The sequence below is a fragment of the Aptenodytes patagonicus genome, chromosome 5 (assembly GCF_965638725.1).
Source record: "Aptenodytes patagonicus chromosome 5, bAptPat1.pri.cur, whole genome shotgun sequence".
NCBI classification, from domain to species: Eukaryota; Metazoa; Chordata; class Aves; order Sphenisciformes; family Spheniscidae; genus Aptenodytes; species Aptenodytes patagonicus.
Genome location: NC_134953.1, coordinates 50,223,239 through 50,246,290, shown reverse-complemented (window position 1 = coordinate 50,246,290; position 23,052 = coordinate 50,223,239). Strand labels below are relative to the sequence as shown.

The 23,052-nt window shown below is 38.9% G+C and overlaps 1 protein-coding gene across 9 annotated transcripts in view; it reads right to left on the bottom strand.

The window, feature by feature from the left end:
• CEP350 (centrosomal protein 350) overlaps positions 1-23,052 on the bottom strand; it is an 82,843-nt gene that overhangs the window by 45,669 nt on the left and 14,122 nt on the right. For 6 of the 9 annotated variants that reach the window (XM_076339679.1, XM_076339680.1, XM_076339678.1 and 3 more), the window contains exons 3-14: positions 21,802-21,845; positions 20,741-20,855; positions 19,838-19,970; positions 16,372-16,988; positions 15,726-15,836; positions 11,799-11,912; positions 8,614-8,757; positions 6,579-7,234; positions 5,782-5,903; positions 3,206-4,269; positions 1,711-1,864; positions 347-525 (exon numbers count right to left, since the gene is read on the bottom strand). In XM_076339679.1, the coding sequence (XP_076195794.1) occupies positions 347-525; positions 1,711-1,864; positions 3,206-4,269; positions 5,782-5,903; positions 6,579-7,234; positions 8,614-8,757; positions 11,799-11,912; positions 15,726-15,836; positions 16,372-16,988; positions 19,838-19,970; positions 20,741-20,855; positions 21,802-21,845 (3,453 nt within the window). The remainder of the gene's footprint in view (positions 1-346; positions 526-1,710; positions 1,865-3,205; positions 4,270-5,781; positions 5,904-6,578; positions 7,235-8,613; positions 8,758-11,798; positions 11,913-15,725; positions 15,837-16,371; positions 16,989-19,837; positions 19,971-20,740; positions 20,856-21,801; positions 21,846-23,052) is intronic. The other 3 variants (XM_076339683.1, XM_076339682.1, XM_076339685.1) reach the window with 3 other exon arrangements.

The window sequence follows — 23,052 nt, the reverse complement described above, 5'->3', positions numbered from 1 at the left end:
CTCTGATTTCTCAGCAGCCTATTGGAGTTTCCTCAATACAGAATCTGAGGATAGTTGCCACACGATATTAAGATTAACTAATTTCTTAGAAGGCTGGTTTAGGTAAGGAAAAATTTTCAGTGCTGTTAACCTCTTGCTTATTTAATTTTAGATGACTGTATTTTAAGGTCAGAGAATAATCAGTCAAAAAGAATTTAAGAAGGAATCACTGGAGGAATAAATAAATCATCCTATCAGTATTAGATTACAGTTTCCAGATATGTAGAAAGACTGCAATTTTCATAACAAGAAAACCCTAAAACCTCATTTAAAAAAAAAATACTCTACGGTCAAGTACTGCACTTACGTTCCTTTTTCCCTCTCTTTTTAGAGGAAGCAGATGAGCGAGAAGATGCTGCAGACCGTGGTCCAGATGAATGCTGAGAAGCAAGTGCTACAGATCGAGGTTCATGGGGAGACTTCCTACTAGGAACTTCTTCCTGAATGCTTGAATTACTGCTGCCAGCAACACTAAAAAGGAGCACACTGACAGTGCTTAACTAAGGACTTCCAACTGCCCCGTTACATTGTGCCCCATTACATTGTGCACAAGAAATCCACCACACTTTAAATTAGAGACAGATGGCTAAAACTGCACTAATTAGCCCATCTTGAAAAGCATTGATTTTGAGATTAAAAACTATGACAGCTAAAACATTAGGAAGTTTGACATGATATTGAACTTACTGAAACATACTTCCGATAATATGAAACAGTAAAAGGTGGATAACAACCATCCTTTCCAATGCTAACTCTTAAGAGATATTTGACTATAGACTTGAACAACATAACAATGACTCTGAATATGGCTGCATTTTAGATAATCTCTAGGCATACAGATAACATCAATAAATTGACAGAAATATGAGTGATTTCCAATATAAGATTACGAAAGATTTGCAGATAAGGGGGTAATGCACCATATACTAAATAATACCAACAGAAGACCTATCGAGAAGTTTAATTAGAAGGAAAGCATTTTTTGCAGCCAACATTTTCAGTGTGCAAAGTGCCTTTTACCTTCCTTTCTTTCTTCTTAGGTAAAGTACCACCCATATAAACACGGTACTTGTGGCCTTCCCCAAGGTGCCCAAAAGATGTAAACATATTTCATTACAAAAAAAGGGGTCTTAGGAAATTCAGGAAGCCACATGAATTCAGTAGTAACATAGAGAGTCTAGGATTTATTGTCATCAAATTTTAGTCTGAACAAAAGGTTTTAAAAGTTCTTACAGACAATTTATTATCCATTACTAAGCATTACTGAACCCATACTGAAAGCAATTATAGGCTTTTTACAAAGTTTTGAAGTACTCAAGGTATTTTAACACTTTCAAATATCTTTTCTTTTTTCTAAATTACGAAGACTAACCAACAACTTACTTTCACCTGACTACAAAGGGTAAGAACCTAGCCTAAAGCTACCTGCCAGACTAAGGAAGAACAAAAATTATACAGATGAGGAATACTTGACTCGAATCTTTATGTCTTAACCATGCTGCTTGCTATATTAACTGCAAGGTTCTAAGGAAATACCTGATCACTTTCACTAGTATTACAATATAGTATAACAGAACAGATAACCACCATATTATGAAACAAATTTTGCATTAACTATGTTCTGTCAAATTCTGCATTTTGATTTTTACAAGAAACCTAACACACAGTTACCTGAGGTCACGTGCAATCTTTTTGTCTGTTAAAGTGCCACTTCCCTGCGATGAGGCAAAATCATCTTCGTAAGAAACCACGCTCTCTGGAGGGCTCATGGCAGGGAGTAAAGGGCGCAGAAGGGCAGATCCTCCATTCGACCTTTCATCAAACGCTAAAGTGTAGACAAAGAAAGGAAAAGACAAAAATGATACTAAATGCAATGTGCAAACAGGTGTTAAAACTGCAGAAATTAAAATGTTCCGAACCACGAGTTACAGAGACTTCCTTTCAAATACAAAAACATCAGGAGAACAACAGTATAGCCATCCCATGGCAGTTTTAACACAACATAACAAGCACAGTCTTCCTCTTTTTGTAAGTTATTGAATACTCTACTTCATTAACACACTACAGCTAAAACATTCTTGAAGAGCATAGTGCTTGAGAGTAGAGCCATCTGCAGAAAATTTAAATGCAATCACGTTTAAGGGAAATAAAATGATGGAAAAAAGAATCAAGAAAAAGCACAAGATAAAAACCAACTTCTCAGAAAACTTTCCTCCTCAAAATGAGGAACTCAAGGCAAGAGAAACAGTACTCATAAAATGAAGAATAAATTTGTACAAAAAACAAAAGCCAAATGAAGCACCCTGCATGAGACACTTGTAAAGCATGCCCTAAGACACTAACACTTGAAATGGGCTCATTTAAGCAAGAGACTTCCCCTATTGATACACCAAAACTTTACCTTCTCAAAATCAAATATTGTTACAAGAGTTTCAATCGTCACACTACTTCAAGACATTATCGAATAACTCATGGGAGCAAAGATGCAAAAGGCAAGTCCACATAATTCATCCAATGAAGTTACATGTTTCTAATAATATAGTAAAGCTATATTATTCTTGTGTAGCAAGATCTCAGGATACATGTAAGCGCTTATGTTTATGCCACAAAGTAAGTGCTGCATAAAGCATGCATTTCATCTTTCTGCCTTAACTGAAACAAGAATTATGTGTTACTGCAGACGATCTGGAGTGCATATATAGTAGGAGGATGCACATTCCAATCCAGAGAGTCTGTTCTCCATGGTGAGAGAACCATTTCCAAACGCACTCTGGGCAACTTAGATTTAGTATGCAATTTTGGATACAATAAATATAAACCTCACATTCACAATTCCGTAACTATGGGTGTCCTTAATACATGTAACCCAGCATATGAATTAGTTACCGATCTAGAAATACAGAGCTATCTAATACAAAAATAATCATCTTCCAGCCCAAAAGTGTGGGGTTTTTTTTTTAAATTCTTTTTTTCCTTAGACAAGAAGGCAAAAGAGGGGGGGGAATAATTTTTATCATCCGAAAGTCAAGTGAGAAAGCCTTACACAGATTCATGTTTGAGACATCTAAAAGCACATTCCTTACCTGTGAAGTATAAAGTGTAAGGAGTTGTAAGACTGGGGAAAACAGTAATTCATGAGAGCTTTGAGAGATTTTTCCATTTTTACCTTTTCCATGAAGCTGATAACTTTTCGCAAAGATGTTGATGACACTGTGGGGACTTCCCTTCGCCAGTTCTTCCCATGGCCCCTTGCTGTGTGCACCACTTGTCTGAGTGAAAAGTGGCAAATACTTCTCAGCTTCTTTCTGAAACTCCTTTATGGGCTCAAAAGCATTTCTCTCCCGAATGCAGAAATCTTTCTCTTTTAATGTCTCCAGCATCTTCAGTGGCAATTGTTTGTGCTGGCCTCCTTCCTCTTCAGAGAGGCTTCCGTCACTCAGTAGAGGCCCTTCGCTGATGGAGTCGATGCTGGACTCATGAGGAATTACAGCTTTGTTCAGAGCATAAGCCTGGTTTTCACGGCCCGGGGAGTCAGTCTGTCTCTTAGATAAATGTCCTAGTATCCCCTCATGCCTCTTAGCAGCAAGGGACCTCATTCCAAGGCTGACTGCAGCAGTATGAGGCCTGATCATCTCAGGGAGCTTTTTAAATTCACTAAGGTTGCCTACCCCAGGAAGGCTGTCATCAAAGGCTGTATGAGACACACAGGTACCCAACATTTTTTGAATTCTGGCTGAAAAAGCATCTTCATTTTCCTCTCTCACAGGAGGACTCACAGCCTTTGCCCACCGCCCATCATCCTGGTTTTCTTGCATAAATTCATGGTCTGAGTTCCACAAGGTACCATAATTGATACCAGCCCCAGCCAACTTTTTGGCTTCACTTTCAATCCTGCTAGAAAGGGAAGCAGCTGTAGCTTTCAAAGCTTCAATCCGATCTAATTTACTCTTATATTGGTTAGCAGTAGGTTTTACCACGAGATTTTGCTGTGCAGCAGGTGAATTCAGGTACGGCTGAGGCATCAAGGTCAGCGATCCCATGGGTACAGCATGGCTCCTCCTGCCTGCCAACATCGCGTCACACTCCTTTGACAAAAGGTCCATCTGCTCCAGACTCCAGTGTTGGGAACAAGGGCCTCCACTTGAGCCCATGAGAGCTTGCGGGTGAGAGAGCTGGACTCTTGGGCTCAACCTGTCTGGCTGTACCCATGGAGGCTCCATCAAATCACTCCTGAAATGAATAGTCAACATTTAAGTTGGTGACTTATACAAGTACTGTTGTTTTAGATGAAAGTATCATTGCCGCAAATTTATTTTTCAGGAAGAAATACTTTTTGGTGGAATCAGAAGGGCAGGGAATGGGACAGTAAACAGTTACAGAATGTTATTTAAAAAAACCAAACAACACAGCACCTTCCAAATTTGAAATGCCGTTTAGGGTGTACTGTGTGCTTTAGAGTTGTAACAAGCTGAGTGTTTTCAGCAGCAGCAGTAAGTCTCTTCCAAAAGTTTCCTGACTTCAAAAGGGAGGAAACATCATTCCCTCCCCCCCCCTCGGAATTTCTTAGCCCCAGCCTTCCCCCTCCAGTTGAACCCAGCCCATGTTTCACTGGAGCTGTCACTTAGGGTAGGCATGAAGAACACTTAGAGAAAAGGAGGACTGGGAATACAAGGATGTTTAAAGTTCTGTAAGACATCTTTTTTATTTCCAGATAGCTCCCATTTGCATGACAGGAGCTCTGTAGAGACCTTCCTTCGCTAATATCACTTGGACGTATTCTGAATACTGTGAAACCTGGAAAGTCCCTCACAAAAAACTGCTTCTCTGCTTACTATGAGGCTCTGCAAATAACTTACACAGCCTTTAAGTCTCATCTCTCCCCTACTATTAGTACTTACCTTTTTCCTTACAATGTTACACTAACAATATTTACTACCATACAGTTTAGCAGCCTATTCTATACACAGTACTACATAGCATTCCTAGTGCTTCCTTGAACTTTTCCAGAAAGGAAACAGGTCTCATTGAATTTACAAAGTCAGTGTGGATTTGACCAAGTTAAGGTACAGATAATGAAGCAAGTACATATTTAAGCAGCAGACATTCATTATGTAATTAAAAATGAAGACACACTTGCACAACAGGGATATTAAGGATATGCAAGAAACGATGATTTTTAGTTGGTTATATTTAAGTGTTTGGTTAGGCACCTTGACTTACAGTAAGAAAAACTTTGGTAATACACTGAACAGTTAAAAATGGGGAAAGCAGCATGAAAGGAAATAGGGAAAGGCTAGTTCCAAGCAGAAGCAGAGGGTTTTGGTACTTTAGAGACAGTAACTAAAGGCCTGAATCCAAGAGAATAGATTAAATAGAAACACTGAACAAATCAAATAAGAAAAATCAACAGACATATTCATACGATCAGCTTCTTTTGCCTGATGGCAATGGCAGAGGAAATATAGTCTCCTAATATGAAATGTACATCTCCTTGATGTCAGCAAAAGATTAACAGCAACCACCATTCACTTTATTTATTTACAGGCTAACTCAATACCCATAGCCAAAATTTTCATATGCTTTCCTGCATCAGCTTCCTCTTTACTGCGAGGAAACGTTATAATTGCCATAAAGACAATTACTCTCGCTAGAACATGAACTTAAGAGCCTAGTCTATTTTCACCTCTCAGAGATGAAAACTAGAGTATCTTCCTCTCTCTCAAAAGGCCCACAGTGTCTCACCTCAGTAGCGGCTGCTGCGGTTCTGAAAGCGACATGTCACTACTTGAAGATGCACTAGGAGGACGCTCTTGAGCCTTGTTTTCTTTGTCGGATTCCCCAGACGGTTGATAACCAGGTCTGGGCTAGAAATGAAGAGAACCAGAAAAATGCATTTTCAAAAGTCTGCAGGAGTTTAGAAGCTCTTGTCTCATTAAAATTGAAAAGGCTTACATTTCTCAGTGTAGTATCGCATCTTTCCTACCACACAAAGACTTAAAAACACAAGACATTTATGTTTTTGTCTCAGCAGAATGCACTGGGGAAAAAAGCTTTGCTCATATACTGAACTAGTTCATCTGAACACATCAAATTGATATTAGTCTTTTACCATATATTAATCTTCTTCCGTATTCAGTTTCTGATTAGCAAACTTATTTTAACTCACTGCTGATAAAGTTTGTCCACTGACTGAAAGCAACTTCAGACAAAGCTCTTCAATTTATGGTTTGACTGGTGTTTACAGTTTAAGAGCCAACCTTTATAGCTGCTGTTAGCTAATATCCAGAATTCTGCTTCTATTTATAACAGAAAGATGATTTCCATTCACCTTTCTAGTATGTGAAAGAAAGGTGAAAAGCAGCCGCTAGCAAGGAGGCTCCAGATCGAAACCACTATGTTTAAGCAAAAGCTACACAGTTTTCTTTGTATCCTTTTTCTTAACTGACAACCACACCAGGACAAGTCATGACCTTCCTAAACATATGACCTCCTATTCCTGCAAAGAACTGCAACACATTAAGTTAGTGAATCAGCTATACCTGTGTTTCCTGCACCGTAGGCAGCTGAGGTGGCTCTTCTAAAAATGTACGTTCTAGCAATAGTTTAGAATAGGTTTCCTGTAACCGTTTCGCTGCTGAAGGCTCAGGAGGAGGCACATTCTTCACTTTAGTAAAAGCCTCCTTCTGCTTTCTGTAGAGCTCTTGGAGCCTTTTGTTCTTCTGTTCTGTTGCCTCCTTTTGTGCTTTCTTCTCTTCATTCTGCTTCTTCTTCCTCTCCTCTTGCTGCCTGATGATGTACTGACGAACCTCATCTGTATCATAGTGACGTTTCTTAGAGATCACCTGAGGCTCCTCACTGGCAGCTATCTTGTCCGGTTTCCTTTTGGTTGGACTGTGGCTCCTGGCATTTTGAGTAGGCAAAACAGATTTCTGATTCTGCTTTTCCACATCTTTCTCTTGCTTTGTACTCATGGAATCTAACTGCAAGTCATCGAGAATTCCACGTATCTCCACGGGCAGGAAGTCCTTATTTACAGAGCCATGATCTTCTTGGTTATCATTTGGAAGTGCAGCTTCCAGTTTCTTCAGATTATTCTCAGACCGTACTTTACTTCTTGACCTTTCAGAACTTCTTGAAGAGTTTTTATGGGTAACATCCAGTCTAGAATCTGAACCTGTCCTTCCAATACAGCCTGCTGAAGAATAAGACTTGTCAAATATTTCAGGGAAAAATCAAATTTGGGAAATTACATGCCATCACTGAAACAGCTGCAAAAGTGAGGATGAGGGACGAGTGCAAATCTCACTGTAAATGTGCTTTTGCTTCATTCAGTGTCATAGTCTGAATATAGCAGCCTTTGCTTAGACTGAGCTCATACCCTTTATACTCTTACCAGCCTCACCACCTCACAGGCTGTCCTGGTTTTGGCTGGGATAGAGTTAATTTCCCTCCTAGTAGCTGGTACAGTGCTGTGTTTTGGATTTAGCATGAGAATAATGTTGATGACACACCGATGTTTTAGTTGTTGCTGAGCAGTGCTTACACTAGTCAAGGACTTTTCAGCTTCCCATGCTCTACCGACTGAGAAGGCTGGAGGTGCACAAGGAGCTGGGAGGGGGCACAGCCAGGACAGCTGACCCAAACTGGCCAAAGGGACATTCCATACCATGTGACATCATGCTCAGTACATAAACTGGGGGAAAGCTGGCTGGGGGGGCTGCTGCTCGGGGACTGGCTGGGCATCGGTCAGCGGGTGGTGAGCAATTGCATCATGCATCACTTGCTTTATATATTCTTTTATTATTACTACTATTTTATTTTAATTATTAAACTGTTCTTATCTCAACCCACGAGTTTTCTCACTTTTACTCTTCCGATTCTCTCCCCCATCCCACTGGGAGTGGGGAGTGAGGGAGCGGCTATGTGGTGCTCAGCCGCCAGCTGAGGTTAAACCACAACACAGGCATAAGAAGCACAGCAGCTACCACCATCCCTTACTCGCCCTGTCTGAGATTCTGGATAAATTCTGAAAAGGGCTGGTGGAGGAATCAATGAAGATTCATGATGCGCATGGATGACACTATATAGTGTCTGGAAGAACCACAATTGCGGTAAAACAGGGATGCCCAGCCATAGCTTACATATTATATGCAGCACATCTGGAAAATTTGTCTGTCCTGTGGACCACTGCTAGCCATTCCTTTCCCCACTAGCTTCAAGAGACAAAGACAGATTGCAGGTGATCCATTTTTTCGGTTGCAACCTATTTCCCATCTTTTCCAAAGCTCCTGAGCACCTTCACAGCATGTACTGCCCCTCAAGTCACATGCGCAGGGCAGGCTTCCCATGACACCAAGAAAAGTTCATAATCCACCCAGGAAGAGAGGTTACGCATCCCAACCATGGATGTGAGCAAAATTCTCCCCCCTCGAATCCCAGGTTAAAAATAGGAGTTATATTACTAAGAAACTGATTACATTCTATCTCAGAAGTCTACTTTATTCTGCAGACATGCAATGTTACATAATGAATTAAGTAAACTGAAAAAAGTTCAGTGATAAAAGTACAACTTACCAGACTTGGCAGCTCTCTCTCGTCCTGTTCTGTCACTAGATACAGCTCTTCTGTCCTGTTCTATTCTGGGAGCTGGACCCAGTATCTTTTTTACTAGTTTTTGTCCCTCCCGCCAGGAGGATGCACTTATTACATAGTTTCCACCTGCACAGTAAGTAATAAATAGAAGTCAAGCACTAGATGGATTTTTCAACATATCAAAAAAGTATTTATTGCAACCATTAATCGTTTCTATACCATTTAGTTCTGCATAAGTGGTATGGCTGCAGTTACACAAAATAGTCATAACAGTGATGTACCATGAAGGCACTCAACAGCTGAATCACACAACTATCAGTGTTTCATGCCTACGCATAACACAATGTAAAAATCCAACACATACTGTAGCACATTAAAGCCCTACAAAAACTGATTTAAAAAAAGAAAAAAAGGGTTATACAGGTCTAAAACCTATAAGCAAGTGTTACTGGCGGAGAAGGGAAATATTTGTAGAGGACCGAGAAGAAGCTGTTCATCTCCACTTAAATAAGGAAAATAAGAAAAAAAGATAAAAGGATCTAAAATGTTGTAATAATAAGAACAAAAATAAAGGTGGGAGATAAAAAACAATTCATCTGCATATTAAAAGAATATTAGCTGATATTCTAGTCTTCTGAGGAGGTTAAAAAGTACCAAGCAGTAGTTGTTCTACACCAATGCTAACTCACTGTCCTAGTTGGGATTTCTGTACCATGACTGAAAATAGTTAAGATATAACCCTATTAGTTGATACTTAATTCAAGAACAGACTACCTTGCAGGTGACAGAAACCCAATCAAAATGTTATTAGTATTATTTTATCATCTTACATATAATTAAGTGATAAAAACTGGGTATGGTGGCATCTTTACCGAATATTGGTTAGACTAAATGCTAGGTTTATTCAACTCACCTTTCATCCCACTAACTTCCAATATTATTAATCATTTTTTTTTTAAATAATGACCTTAAAGAGCTTTGGAGAAAAGCAGCATATAAAAAAGAAAAGTATTAATAATCTAATTCAGACCATTTAGCAGTATTTTATTGCTAGAAAAGTACCTAACTTGAATAGCCAATTTGCATTTGATTTCTAACCATTCAATTTCAGCTTCTACCTCTGACAGCACTGCCTAAACAAACCCAGGCACTGCAGCATGAACACAACACAGCCAAACAAAAAGGGATTGTACTCTGGGCCCAACAGGACTTTAAAGACCTGGTACCAAAGCAACTTCAAGCGAAATCCAGGACAGCAGACCAGGAGTGTTTTCGTAATCCCAGTCCTCAATACCCACCTCCTTTCTTTTCTTTTTGTTATTTTAAACCAGAAGGAGGAAACCCATTCAGTCAGAAGTCTGTAGCCCACTATTCATTCATTTACTAACAGTACTCCGTGCTTGCATTGTAAATTATCCAAGTATTTTATAAATCTGTCACTTGAAACATGTCACTACAAGCCTCTTTGAAACAGACGTATCAACCAATGGGGTTCTCTTGCTGAACTCACTGTTCTCAATTACTTCTGCGTGTGTTTAAAAAGGCAGTGTAAAATCTCACATTCCATTTCAAGTCAGCTGTTTGAACTAAAACACACTAATGGAGCAGAACATGAGCTGGGGCTATTTATAGCCTTGGCTATGTTAAGCAGTTTCTTATTGCTATGACTGGAGGAGGACGGACCGTCAGAGATATGCTACTTAGATCTGGTTCTTATCTTCTAGGGATTTCAGGCCATCATTCTCCTCACATTTAATCCATTACGGAGAATAACCATTGCCATTAAAACTTGCAGCAATCTATGTGCTCCTCCCTCACTTGGAACTGTCACAAATATGTAAGTTAGTTTAGTATAGTTCCTTAATTATGAATTGATCAGCATAGGAAGGAGCAAATCCTTACTTATCACTTACTTTTAACTATTAGCATTCATTACCACATAATATTCACATGCAGCTTCATGATTTACAGCATGCCGAAGCGCATATTCACTCCATAAAAAACCCTTTGTAATAATTTTTTAAAGCAGCTTTTTTTCTTCAACAAAGTGTTTACCAATTATGGGTCACTGTACGTAAGGAGAAATATAAAACCTTAAAAAGCGCAAGAGATGCCTAACCTCGCATGTATTTAAAGAAAAAAAAAATTGCTCTGTAGTGTGATTGGAGTCATAACTACTTAATTTGTATGAAAATTAAAACCAAATACGAAGCAGATGTGGAAGTCTTCCTAATTCTTTTGCTACACGCAATATCAAAGATTAACATTACTGGAAAACTAAGAAGCACTGACAGAATTCCACATGTAGTTAATTTCATGTATAAGGCACTGCTCTACAGTAACGTGCTTGCATCATCTTCTCTAAATACTTTAATATTATTTAATAGACAGTGGACCTGTCAGACAACAGTGAAAATAAAAAAATTCTTAATTGGTAAAAGAAATAAACATTCCTTTATAAATATCAAGATTTGTAAGACTTGTCAGGGAATATGTTTTTACATTCTTTCACTAACTGAAAAAGCCAGGAATGGGTCAAGACAGAACTGAAGGTGCAGAACAGCAACAACTTGACACAGGATGTAGAAGAACAACAGACAGAAGAGCCAGAAGGACATCTTGTTCTCTGCTTCCCCATTGAGAAATCATACAAGAGAACAGCTTTCACTGCAGCCCCTCCTCACGGAGCAGGGCAACTCGGCAAGTCGCGCTGGCACTGATTTTAATACCACCTCCATTCCTCCTCACAGCTTTATTCACTGAGCTGTAGGTCAGGCACTAACCAGCTTCAACACAAGCAAAACAGAAGCAGGATCCAGAACAGAGCTATTGCTACTTTTTGTCTGTGTTAGCCTGACAGATACGTAAAGATACCCCCCCCCCCCCAAGAAACACACACCCTTCAGCAGTTTCCATAAGGTGCACACAGCAAGTGGAAAGGCAGAAAATTAAAATAAACCAAAAAAAGCGTGCACAGCCAACCAACCAACAGCAAAAACATACACATCCCCAGTGCAGCATACAGTCTACAAACACATTACAACAGCATTGTTGCACATCTGAGAAGACTTTGAAAGCAATACACTTTAATTTTTCTTTATTTCTCGAGATAAAACTCATCTCTGAAGGACATGCGACAGTCTTCCCTCTACAGTAGAGCTAGTCACCTTGTTTGGACTCTGGACTCGACAACCGTGTCAGTTTTTGCACTTTCCGCACTGGTCTGGTTGCTTTTCTCTCTTTGTTTCTCTCACTAGGTTTTCCTTTCACTGTTGAATCCTCTAAAAACAAACAAAAGCTGTTAAGTGATATCCCACAGGAAAGAGCATAGAATAACAAGCTTGCTCCAACATTTACCTTGAAATAACGGAACTCAGAGAAACACAATAAAATTCACTGACTCTCCCACTTTATATATTGAGAACAATTACTGCCAGTCCAGCATTTTAAAATCCTCATAGCATGAAAATTTTGAATCAAGTGCTGTTTACCTACGCACTGGAACACAGCGAAGCCACAGCAACACCGTAATAGATCTTTACAAAGTTCATTTTCAATTTTAAAAGAAATGTTGACAGTTTGACAGGAGCAGTTGTTGGTTCTCTTCTACTATAGATATTAGATTTTACAGTATTAATGTTCCACAAGAACACGTAGATCCTTCACTCCTGAAACACGCGGGCTGCTGCTTCCACATTAACACATGACAGCACATTCACTCGTTGCCTCCATGCTGGAGCATGTAAGACAGGATACCCATGCACTCTACTTTCTGCAAAACTTGTCGCAGAATTCACCCAGTGATGCGGAACTATTCTGTATCACTTAAGCCCTCATTTACAACACAATTAGGTTTCAGGCTTTAGAGATGCCAGGAACACTTACCAAAGATAAAAGTCATATTTTATCATGTTTTCACATTAGGGCAAAGAACAAAAAGGAAACCTGAGATGTGGCTCAATCACCACCCCACTAAGTGGGCTTCCCAGCTGCCTAAGGTACAAAGCAGAGACAAGCATTGCTCAAGAAGGACAGGCAAGATGTATACTCAGTCTCAGCAGTCTACACTGGACATTTTCAAAGATTTGTTAAAGCACTTTAGTTTACATGCCTTGAAGATGCTCTTTTCTTAATCCCAAAAGTGAACTGTAGATAAGGAACTCCATGGCCACTATTACCACTGTTCTCCTGTTCCTCTTCTATGAAGAATGTGATCAGACAACCTAAAACAACCAGGATGCAACCCCCTCCATGGATAGATCTGAAGCTTTTTTTAGATGCCAATACTAACTTTTACAGCCCCTAATTTCAGCTGAATCCACTCTCTGATGGATGCCCACATGAAATATGAGAGACAGAACAACAGGTCATATTAAAGGATGTGGGAATGGAATTTTAAGAGTCTTTCTCCCCCTTAATATCCTTTCCTCACAAATTTTCCAGTTGTCTTTGAAGCTGACAACAAGTGCAGGGAAGACAGAATCAATGCATCAAGTACCAGAGGCCTCAGTGACTGCTTTTGCAGAAATCTAGCTTGCGTCCTCGCCTCTTTCAGTGGCAAACAGTTCCTTCCCAATACCAGGAAACCACAGGCTGCTTCCCACTCACTCTATTCATATTACAGCAATTTTGTTCTGCTAAGGCCAATCCCCAACATCTTTAAGACACAATTACTGGAAGCCTGGGGTCCATACAATATCCTTTAGCCTAACTGCTAAACCAAGATAAAGACATTCTGTATGGTCTACGCTTACATGGAAAAACCTCGTTGCAGTAAAGAACAATGCTTCTGTAAATATTAGAGATCTTATAGCTTATTTTAGCACTAGAGAGCATGGAACAGTTTTGATACAACTGACTGTACACACCCAATACTCCACATGCTGTAACTCTAATACAGAATCAACACATGCATAGATAATCTTGACAACCTAAAAATACATTTACAGTATATATTATGTGCAGCATCAGCATTTGATTACTTGGAATCAGCTATTCAATATAATCTTTTCAGGTCAGAAAGGAGACACGTTCCACGACAGCTGTTCTATGCAGGGCATCAGGACAGGCATATGGCTGAACACACACACAGCTCCTTCCTTTTGTAGGCAGAAGTCCACTGAACACATGATCCAAATGCCTTTTTAATTGGACCTCTTCAATGAAACTTTTCAAAAATTTGGATTTCTAGAGAGACCTCATGAATCATTCATATTATGCTTGTCAAAACTAAAAAAAAAAAATGCTAGTGTAGATGAAAAGTCTTTAGAGATTTGGCATTAAATGCATGGACTGATGCTGAAGAGTATTTGCAAAACAATTTTATTGAAAAGAAGCTGCTGTCCTTTCTGAACTTTTTTTTGAGTGATTCCAGAAAAATTCCTCAGTGCCTTGTCAAGCTGTACAAGTAAAAGAATCTAGCTATTTCCATACCAGCCACTATACTGTCAACATACAAAGAGGTTTACAATCTCATCACATTTCCTCCAGTCTTAAATAAGTTTTGACTAATGAGAAAAATTATTTTTAATATGTAATAAGCAAACTCTTAAGCTGCAAAAGTAGAGGTTCTCAGGGGATTTTATTTTCCATTCCCTTCTGTTTTATTCATCCGATCTCTTCCCCCTCCCCCAACTCAAGTCAGTCAAAAGCAATTCAACCTTACAGCGTTCCACTGTAACCAGCCTAGCAAATCAAAAAGCACACCTGGGCATCCTACCCTGTATCACCCAGAGAAAAGAGCTGCCAACGGTACTGCAGTTTTTCAGAGTGAAAAATTAATAAAGATTGGGTCTTGGAGCAGTAAATTTGAAAACATAAAGCGTGTATTACAGTTTTGGTCTTTTAGCAGCGTAACTGTCAAGCAAATATACAGCATTTTTTTATCATCTTTGCTCATATTTTTAAGCATCAGAATATTGTGTTGCTAAATGAGTTCGTCACCTAAAATAGACCTTTTTTCCTGTGCTGCCACTTTGCAACAATGATACTTAATGTTTTTCAAAAGACCATTAAGCAAAGAGGAATGACTAGCAGTTTTCTAAGCTTTTAGCATTCAACATTCTCTCCTACACCTTCATGTGGAATAAACCCCAAAGGTAACGTTCTGTTAATTTACCACTGCAGAGTTACATAGTCTCCCCTCCCATATCCTATCCAAGCCTTACAATAATGAAGGTAAAAGACTTGTAGAGCAAATAAAATCTAGATTTAAAAGGTTTCTTAAACCTTCTTCTGGTCTACCTGTTCTTCCACTCCTCAGGGAATCCAGGGAAGACCTCTAAAAAAGTCCTTGTGTACAAAACTCTGGAACATAAATTTCTCCAAGAACTTCACGACTTGGATTATTCTGATATAAAGCAATAAAGTTCTACAAGTTCAGAGATATTAAACCAACCTAATGCTATATAATCTCACCTCCACCACACACACATACCCCTTTTACTGCAGGCTACCTACTGCATTTTAAATAAGTATTCCCAGAGACTTTCCACAGCAGATGCCCCCCATCTCCCCTTTAGCTACCTACATGTTCCAACTAAACCACTAACAATTCCCAAAGCAGCTTCAGGACGGACAATTTGTTAACACCATACTGAAGGAAGTAGAATTCAGGCTTCAACATACGGTGTACAAATCACTTTAACAGTGTTAAAGATGGCAAAAAAATACCAAAATTGTTCCCATGACATAATTACAGGTTTCATCAAAACCAAGAAGTGGTTTGGTTTTGTCCTTTTAAACAAGAAATTGCATTCATTCACGCAAACATGTATGAAGAAGTTACAAAATTAAACAAAAATTGTTCTAATGAAGACTTCTTTTTTTAATTCCTGTTTCAAAGAAAAGTCATAATTTGATTCTTTTCAGTATTGATTTTCTATTAAAAGTATTTTAATGACAGAATGGGGAGAAGGATTTTTTCTTCCATTTTAGTGTTCAGCAAGTTACTCCTCCTGTGGAGAGAAGTCCAATATATTCAACACTCATTGCTTCAATTTTTTGTTTCCATGACTGTGTAGACTTGTATAAAATAAATTTCTCTGCCTCTAAGAGAAGGTTGTGTGGCTTAATCCATTCAGTTTGTGTCTCACCTGTTAACTGGAGTGCTATATCTCTATACAGCTCCCGACTAATGTGAAATTCTTGCTCATGCCAGATCTTTCCATCTGGAGTGCGAATCTTTGTTTCAGCAGGATTGAAACCTGAAAGTAAACAATTTAAGAGTTTAAAATAACTGTATAAAATGTAAATAAAGCTTTTTCAGGGTGGAAGGGGTGGGAAACTGCCAAGTAAGAAAGGAACTACTTGAATTTCTAATGCTAAATTAGAAGAAAGCAATATACCAGTCTGCCGCTTGCTCACAGTTGAAAAACAGTGGACTGGATGAAGAAAAGATTATTAAAGATGCGAAATGCTTTCTCAATCAATACAATGTTACTAACCTCTGGAACCATAAAAAAATATCAAAATAAACCCAAGCATTAATACAGTGAGCTGCTTTTTCATAGTAATTTGTAAGAAGAGACAGGAAGAATTTCAAAAGAATCCACAATTCTGTAAATTGGCAAGAATTTATTTTCTTTCTTGTCTACATCTGTGATCAAACCATGCTACCCACCGCCGTATTGCCCAAACACAGCTATGAGTCATGTTCATGCTTTGACGTGTTGCTCAGTGAACTGAACTCTGCTCCTTCACCAGGTATAAACAACAGGGAGGGATTCTGCACCTCCGTACCTCTGTATGATGGAGCAGCAGGTGCAGCTGCCACTTTCCTGACTTTGGGAGTCACCACATTCTCCGCATTTGTGATCACGACAGGTTGCTCAGCATATCCCGAGTGCTGTCCTCTGCCACCTAGCTCTTCAGAATGCTCCCACTGCTTTCGAATCCGCTCCTTCAGTTTCTCCAACTTAGCATCATGCTGCCGCCGTTTCAAGATTTCCAGCCTATGAGCACTAGAAGTGCTTGTGGCAGAAGGGGAAGACACTTTCAGTTCACTGTCCTGGGATGCGTTACTCTGAGAAGTTTTAGTGCTACTCTCATCTCCTCTGGAGCCACTAGTTTTTTCCTCTTCCAATCTTGGAGGTGTTGCAACTTTAAGAAATGCCTCATTATTCTGCAAGGCATCAATTGCTGGTCGGTCATTCAAATACCTAACAATGGTCTCATCTGCAGCAGAAGAACATGGGCTTTCAAAATCTCTGCTGTGTAGATCCTGTTCATCTCCGTCATGTATCATACGGCCTGTTATTTCAGTCTTCCCTTCTGCTTCACTGAGGTCCAAACTAGAGAGCAGTTGCTTGGTCTCAAGTTGGCTAGAACTGTGATAAGCCAGAGAACTATATGTATCCCTGATGTAATAGAAGGAAAAAGAAAGTCACCATCAGAAACACAACTGTAGGACCTTCCAACCCAGCAATCAGCACGTTCATTAACTAGAAGAATGACTTCCCATACCTTGTCTCCACTTTAAAGGCAAGTTCTTTTAAAGTTTGATCACCATATATTTAACAGTGCAAGTCTGACGAAACTGAAAGAGGTTTCTGTTCAAAATTTAATTTTCTGCACTCTCTAGCTGAACAGGACTATATATAAAGATGAGGAGCTGAAATTAGGGCATGTAGAAAAATAAGCAAGCAGTAATGAATGTCACCCTTCAATTTAAAAAATAAAGCTTTAAATAAAAAACAAGTGTAAAACTTAAATGAGAAGCATCATTAGGATATGTTATCTAAAACAAAGCAATGCACATATGCACAGTTCCTAGAGAGCATATTCATTAGCTGAGAAAACAAATAAATTGTACCAAAAACCCCTGCCCTGTATTTGAGCACTGAAAAGGCAAGCCCCTATCAAGAACTTCAGAGTAAACTGGCTATATTGCAACAAGTGTAAAGCTTACTGAGAGATCAGGAATTCAACAAACTAAGGATCTCTCAGCATTTTTTTCACAGAAAAAACATACTCCACATTTGAAGAGATTCATGGTACATATGTTGTTAGGACAAAAAGTATTTAATATTTTTACCGATGAGGGGCTAAAGATGTGAAAATCTGGCACCTAAGCTAGCTGGCTTGCTTCTTCAACACGCGTGTTTACAGAATTCATTTAAGCCAGGTGTCCTGGTTTTGGCTGGGATAGAGTTAATTTTCCTCCTAGTAGCTGGCATAGTGCTGTGTTTTGGATTTAGCATGAGAATATGTGATAACACACTGATGTTTTAGTTGTTGCTAAGCGGTGCTTATACTAGGTCAAGGACTTTTCAGCTTCTCATACTGCCCTGCCAGCGGGGAGGCTGGAGGTGCACAAGAAGCTGGGAGGGGGCACAGCCAGGACAGCTGACCCAAACTGGCCAAAGGGATATTCCATACCATGTGACGTCATGCTCAGTACATAAACTGGGGGGAGCTGGCCGGGGACCAACGATTGCTGCTTGAGGATGGGCTGGGCGTCAGTCAGCAGGTGGTCAGCGGTTGCATCGCTTTGTTTTCCTGGGTTTTGTTTCTCTTTTTGTTGTTTTCCTTTTCATTACAATTTATTATTATTAATATAATATTTCAATCATTAAATTGTTCTTATCTCAACTCACGAGTTTTCTTACTTTTGCCCTTCCGATTCTCTCCCCCATCCCATCGGGGGGAGTAAGCGAGCGGTTGTGTGGTGCTCAGTTGCCAAGAGGGGTTAAACCACGACACCAGGTCATAACACCGTACTTGTGGAATTGTCTACCTCTCTTTCTCTAGTAGCACACTTCTGTCATGCAGTGTAGTAATCATTACCAATCAACATAAAAGTTGAGTGGTTTAATTGCACAGAATTTCACCAGAAGTATATTTATACATACACGCGCACATTGATTGTTCTATCCATTATTCTGTTTTTTGTTTTCCTATGCACACTTTAAGCATAGGCTACAGGCTGTTCTCAGAGAAGGAGTAACGTGTTAATGTAGCAGCTCTGATGTTAATCCCCGAATTAATCCCCCCCAATGCCACAGTCTTCTTACTGTAAGAAAGCTATTATTTTCAATTTAATATAATGGCATGAGTCTAGCCGCTCTCGTTTTCCTCTTTCCCCTGAAGTCTGTTAAATTTACTACACGTTTTTAAAACGAATAACTGATGTATGTTATTCCAGATAGGGTAGACACAGAGCTATTCAATTAACAAAACTGACCCAAGATTACACAATTGATCCACATCAGTCTCCCATGCCACAAAGAACCACCACCTCACAGTTGACATGAGAAGTGGAAAAGGAAACCAAAACTTAGATGTTAGGATAGCAATTATTAATAGAGATATAGTGGAATTAAAAAAAATACCACTGTCCCAGCTCCACTCTATAATCAGTCAACAGCAATTTGACTTCACTGGGAGAACATTTAGAAAAAAATGCTAAGTATGTGTTAGAATCCAGTGAAAAACTATTACCAACCCAACCAAGCTATTCATCAGGGATAAGGCCTGTGCAAAGAACACACACTGCTTATAAAACACAAGGAATCGAACAAGGTATGGTAAAGGTCTTCTAGGCTCTGATATTACAGTAAGTTATAACTAGTTTATTTCTGCTGCAGGTTCTCTTTCTTTTTGAAAGCTTTTGAGGCATCTTATATTCACTACAGTACTTCACATAGGCTAGGAAAAACAGGCTTTCCGTATTTTCCTTCATTCCTCACACCCCACCATGTTCTATGGCCTGCAATATTATGCGCCACTTTTTCTCATTGATACAGCTGTTCTTATTTGGGTTTCTCACACACACAAAAACTTAATGCATCTTTAGTACTAGATGTTCTTGCTCTACACTGTCTTATGGTAATACATTTGGAAACATGTGCTGAAGAACTAATGAAACACAGTTGGAAAGGCATGAGGAAATAGTCTTTTTGGTCCTTATTACTGAAACTAAATACCTATCAAACCTATCAGGCCACTGAGGCCACAGCCACATCAACTTGATCATATGGCCTCATTTCAACACATTTGACTTTAAACTTATATTCACTGAACAAGAAATAAATTTGTAACATTTTTTAATAAGGAAGACACTTCCATCCAACACCACATGCTGCTCATGTGGGTGGGTGAGGGGAGGAAGCAAATCAATTTTTGAGGAGTGGTCAAAAACATCACTATGAGCTTAATTCTGACCTTAGCATATTTTTCTTTAATAGTCAACTGTCCCAGCACTAACCTGTATGAAGCCAATGGTTCACGAAATTCCACACAATTGCTTTTTTTCACATTGCTTTCAAGAGTGGTCGCTCGAAGAGGGCTGCGTGAGGACTTCTCCTTGCTTGATTTGTTTTGGCTGGAGGACCGGGAAGCTGAAGCAGAAACCAAAGAATCCTCTATGTACCTATCTCTCCAGAAAGAGAAAGCTCTTGGGACTGAATGATTAAGAACAGTTTTTCTTGGGTTCGAGCAGCACTCCAAAAGAGCATTTAAAGTACTCCCTCTCTTTTTCAACAAGCTGATTTCAACAACTAGGAGCAAGATGGTAAGTGCTTGAAACAATGATCATATTTAAAGAGAGAGATAATAATGCTTAAACATTAATTATAAGTAATTAAATGTGTGAAAGTTGATTGTGTTGCCACTAGAGGTCGATCTGCCTGTTCTTCTCCAGTGCCACACTACCAGAATGCTCTAAATAGTTCATATTTAAAATGAGAGCTTATTTCTTATAAGCAAACACTCTCCTTAAATGAAATAAAGGAAGGATCAGATTTAGCATTCTGTCAGGGTGTAACAGTTGACAAACATTAAAAAATATAAAAAGCTAGTCCAGCGTAACCATAGGCATATACAATTGTTAGCCAAAACCCCCACAAAAACACCGTATCAGAATGGGATAAGCAGTGCTCACGCACAGCGTGGGGAAAGTCCTGTCACTCCCTCTAGCCAGGTGACTATGATAGCACACTTTCTTTCCTAAGCTAAGGGAAGAAAACATTAGGTTCTCATGGGCAATTAGAGTTTCATGAATAAAGATCATTAGCAGGAGACAACTTGGGGGCAGGGAGGTGAAATCAAGTTTTCCCAGAATGCAGTGGCTTTACCCTGCCTTACATGCTATGTCCTCAACAATACATACCCTTTCTACTTATTTTCCTGCTAGCACTAGCAGAGGGCTTCTTGGCATCCATGACAGAATCGAATACGGCCGTGCTGGTGGGAGCTATTTCCAATTTGTTCTCTATATGACGTAGCTAGAATTTGAAGATAATGCAAATTAGAATATTGTTTTCAATTTTTAAGCTACGGGGTTTTTCCCCTAACGCGACAAATTTTTCCTCATTTTCATAAAGAATAAAACTGCAGGCAAAAGCAACTTCACAAGGCTCATGTTGCAAAACTGTATAGCCTTACAGCCAGAAACTACGTAAGATTATTAAGATTTGCTTAAAAAGATTATCTAAATTACGTTTTGTTGCACAGTTTTGTTTCCATAAGTAGGCTGTTGTGAAGAAATTAATAATAAGATGCCATTCAGAGTCTTAATGCTTGGCCTGAATTAAATATTAATTCCACTTGGAATAAACTCTATAATACTCTTTTCAAAACAGAGCACGATACAAGATTCCACATGTAAAACCCCACACTGATGCTCAGCTATTAAAAGAGAGAGAGACGAGGCTATGGGAAAGAGTTGAATTTCCCGAAAACCCAAGCTGTTTGGCTTCACTGAAGCCAGGATTTAGAAACTAGTGTGATATCTTAAGCACCTAAGTTAAGTTCCCACAGGAAGACAGCAATTCCAATGCTCAAAGATGGAAAATTATGAAATACACTGGTGTTGCCCCAGTTTCTGACAGGTTTGGGTAAGCAGGGGAGAGCTATTTTTTCAAGTTTTCAGAAAAATGAGAAGTCGCCACTTTCTTAAATAGAAAGGTAGTATTACACTCAAAAATTAGCAGGTATCACTATACTCAATACTAAGCTTGCTGTGGCAAAAATTTCTTCTACTGTGTGTGGAAAACATTTTCCAAGTTACAACAATGTTCAACATGCGTGCACTCCAACTGCTTGCCCTATTTTCAACTTGTTTAACAGACAATCACTGAGCAAAATAATACTTTGGTTAAAGCTTTTGTAGCCATTAACTGATTTGAAAAGGAGTAAGGGAAAAAAAAATAAAAAAAAATCAGTACTTACAGCAGCCTTAGTCTGAGAAAAAGTAGCCCATGCTGCAGTTAGATCTTACAGGGCAGAAACAAAGAAATAAATTTCTCATTAGTACATGGAAAACAATGAAATAAAATGTTGCTTCAAAACAATTTTCATAGGCTCACTAATCAAGTTCTTTTAATGACTCAATTCCAGCCTGTAAATCTCCTCTGAGAGGCTGCTATCAGTCAAGACTCATCCTAACAGAGCAATAAAATATTTAATGTAAAGTTTAACGAGTTCACTAAGTTAGGTTGAAAGCATTATTACACTTGAAATGAAATCTACCACGTTATAGAAGATGTTTATAAGATTAGATAAAGCTGGTTATCTACCCCAACACAAATATCTTACGTTTTTCCATTACACTATAGTTTAACTACTTTTTTTTCCTTCCATTTTCTTCTTCAGTAAACTAAGCACGGATACATGGACAACTGAAAGACTCTACTCAAAAACCAAGCTTTGAACGCATGAACTTTGAATAGTAATCTTTTTGAACTGTACACCCTACAAACAAAATAGAAGCAATGTTTGCGAAGAGCAAGGAGGAGGCACTAATCAACTTCAGCCTTTTAATCTAAACAGATAGCACATGCTCTATGCGCAATCCAGTTCAGTAGGATGCAGTAGTATTTTCCTCTAAAAATATTTACTTCCTCAGTTCCCCTCTTCTTTTGGTTTCTAATGGTTTTCTTCTAATCTAATGGTTTACACAACGCAACATCCAAAACCTTAATGTGCATCAGAACCATGGAGAGTAGTAGTATTAGAGTTTAAAAAAAAAAAAAAATCTTTTCCTTATAGTAAAAAAGCTGTCAATTTAATTTCAGGTAAGATGCAACAACACAAAGGAAGAGGGTTAAGGAAATAACATAGAAACAGCTTTGCTTTGACTTCAAAAGATGGTGCTTCACGTCTACAGAACACCTCAGTTTCACAAGGTACGTAATTTTAAAAGAAACTGAACATATCGCAGGAAACAATCAGCAATAATGTCCTCTTACAGATAAAATAATAATCTGTCTCTATGTTTAAAAACTTCTGGAGTCCAGTTTTGTCATAGTGGAGATCATAAGACTGATCTTGAACCACAGACTTAACATGCAACTCAGCTGGCTCTACAGACTAGAGCTTTCTTCCTCTCAGGGATGCACTGTAATTTTTTTTTTTTTTTTTTTTTGCCCCCTCCTTTCCTAAATTAGAGTAATCATGACAGTAAAAAGCTAACAGGATTTC